The sequence below is a fragment of the Exserohilum turcica genome (genome assembly GCF_000359705.1).
Source record: "Exserohilum turcica Et28A unplaced genomic scaffold SETTUscaffold_4, whole genome shotgun sequence".
Taxonomy (NCBI): Eukaryota; Fungi; Ascomycota; class Dothideomycetes; order Pleosporales; family Pleosporaceae; genus Exserohilum; species Exserohilum turcicum.
The window spans coordinates 2,531,389-2,534,080 of NW_007360247.1; the positions used below are offsets into that span (position 1 = coordinate 2,531,389).

General features: G+C 49.6%; 1 protein-coding gene across 1 annotated transcript; it reads left to right on the forward strand.

The window, feature by feature from the left end:
• Positions 1-251: 251 nt before the first annotated feature.
• On the forward strand, positions 252-719 carry SETTUDRAFT_33384 (uncharacterized protein; the record flags this gene model as incomplete). The annotated part of the gene is made up of 1 exon (XM_008029940.1): positions 252-719. One exon carries the CDS (start codon positions 252-254, stop codon positions 717-719), a length of 468 nt encoding a protein of 155 aa, XP_008028131.1.
• Between the last annotated feature and the right edge of the window lie 1,973 nt (positions 720-2,692).

Here is a 2,692-nt window from a genome sequence, read left to right on the forward strand (position 1 = left end):
TAGGGCGCAGGTGCCTGTGTCTGTGCATTTGCCTATGTATGCCGGGTGATGACTATCACCACCATGACCACCATGACCACCATGGCCATCATGTTGCTGCTGACACGCGGCCATGCGACGAGGACAAAGAGTACAAGTAAGCTGCCCGACTACAGAATCCAAAGACATGGCACTTGGTCCCGTGTACATATAGGCCGGGGGCACGTGTTTATGCTATTCACGGCACAGCTGCCCTGCTAGTCAACACCAACATGGACATGACCAGCGTGTGCGTGTGCCGCCGCCAAGCCGACGCCACGGCTCCTCTCCCAACGTCCCTGCGCGCGCCCAAGCCGCCCATCCAAGCACAGAGCACCGAATCTCGCTACTGCTACGCCCACACTGACTCTCCCGCGCCCATCTGTCCCACGCAAACACCTACTGACGCCGCCTCCAAGGAGAAAAAAAAAAGACATATCCCCCCTCACAGGTCAGCATATGGAGCCCATGGCAAGCGTGCAAGCAAAGACGCCCATGCATCGCCGCCATGCCATGGACATGTCCATTTCCATTCCGTTCCCTTTCACCCGCCCTCTAGCGTCGTCGCACTCGCTTCTCCCTGTCACGTTGCATCCACACTACCACTACCACTACCACTGCCACTACGCCAGGCACAATCAGCCTCAAACCCCCTTCCCATCCGCCGCAAAGCGATCATAATGTCCGCCCCCTGTCCTTAGAACTGAACCGAAATCTCCGCCTCTTGCTGCCGCCGCCATATTGCAAAAATGGGTCCCCAATCCCCATGGCCCGTCCAACCAACAAACACGCCATCGTTATCTCGCCCTCCCTGCCTCCAATCCTTTCACACTGCCTACCCTTATTACTCCATCCACCCGTTTTTTCCTTTCCTTTCCTTCCCCCGTCGTCGACTTTTGCCTTTACCCGCGCACATAATCTTCCTGGACCCGTGCCGTCCCGTGCCGTCCGTTTCGTTTCTCCGACTCTTCTAGCGCTGACCCATGTTCGATGCGACAACCACCTCTGGTTTTTTTTTTCTTTTATTTTTTCTTGTTGAGATACTCGCCATGACCGCGCCAAACATCACATACTGATGCTCTGCCTGGTTTGCTTTTTGTCTTTGCTTTGTTTTATCTGACGTCCAGCCCACGTAGTTTGACCTTGCTTGTCCATGTGTAATCGACGAGGTGAACACACGCTCGGCTGCAACAAAAACAAGCTATGCCGAGCTTGTGAACGCAGCGTTGGAGCCACAGGTTACCTCATTCTGTTTATGTATTGAGGCGTGTTTGATCGACACATGCGGCTGATGGTTCATCCTTGGCCACAACGCCATGCGAACAGGTCATATCTTGGCGCGTCAACTTGACCGCATCTTCTTCTTTTCTCTGCTCTTTCCATTACTCGAGCCCTTGTCGCGCTTATGCGCTTTTTTTTTTTGCATGCCTTGCCCAACGCTTTTACAACGTTTCGCCAACGCATCGGATCACCACTCACCGTTGTACCCACAGTCACTCCCCTTGGCCCACTCACGGCAACATGTTCAACATGAAAATAACCTGGACCTGAGCTCCCCCATACGTTACACTATGCCTTGCATCTGGTCTACTTGGACCATATTCATGCCCATGCAGCGCGAGTGTTAGTTGTAACCTGCAATGCAATTTCTAAAACGCCTTTGTCCATCTGTCAGAGTGTCATGTAGAATTATAGTTACTCATCACAAAGTTCCCGAGTAGTACCTGATTTTTGTAGAATACATGATTCGTGAAAGTTAGCCTCCCTTTGCGACACAGCTACTAGAAATGAACTCTAGAGGCATCGTTGAAATTGCTGCTTCAGAATCTTAGCGCTCGCTCTATAGTGGTGCTGGCAACGGTAGCGACAGAGTTGAGACAGCCAGTGATTGATTAAGTAAGTAGTCGACGAAGCCTTCAAGGACCTTGGCCCAGCCTACATGAAGATTGAATACGCTTCCAGCCTGCATAGACTACATGGACTGCACAGCTCCTAAAAATCCGATTTTATCCCCTGCCCACAGCTATCATCTTACGTGTGCACGTCACCTATTGTATAACACTCTCTGCTTAATCAAAGCTCCCTCTTTCTTAAGACTTGTTGTAGAGAATGCTCCATTACTAAATTTGCTATTCATTATAGCTAAGCCCTCACCTGCAACACACGCTCTCTGTTAAGCCACAGGGATCGAATATCCTAGAAACAAAACGACGACTTTATGTTTGTCATATGCAGTGTGACAATGGCCATGGTTGGTGGCCTCACTCCACGTTTCCCTTTTACGCTTATTCTAGGCCGAGTTAGTGTTGCGTCTAGACTTTCTAGATTGACGCAAAACAATGAAAATCTCAATTAAAGGAGTACCCTAATAGGCACTACTTGAGAATGGTCATCTTTTTCTTTGCTTAAACTGGTAAAACATAGATTAAGTTGTTACAAGTAACAAGAAGGATTCTCCCCTTGACATGGAACGACGAGGTAGGAGACCAACCACGTCCACGTTAGAAGGTAATGGGCATTGCGGGGCTTAGAGTTACGTAATGTGCTATCCTGCTAAGGCTAGCTATCTAAGATAGCAGTGCATAAAGGAATAGTAGTGCTATTATAATTATCCTACTTGTAACGATGTTACAACTTCGCCAAGTATTGAGCCAATCCCAGAGCCGGATCGGAG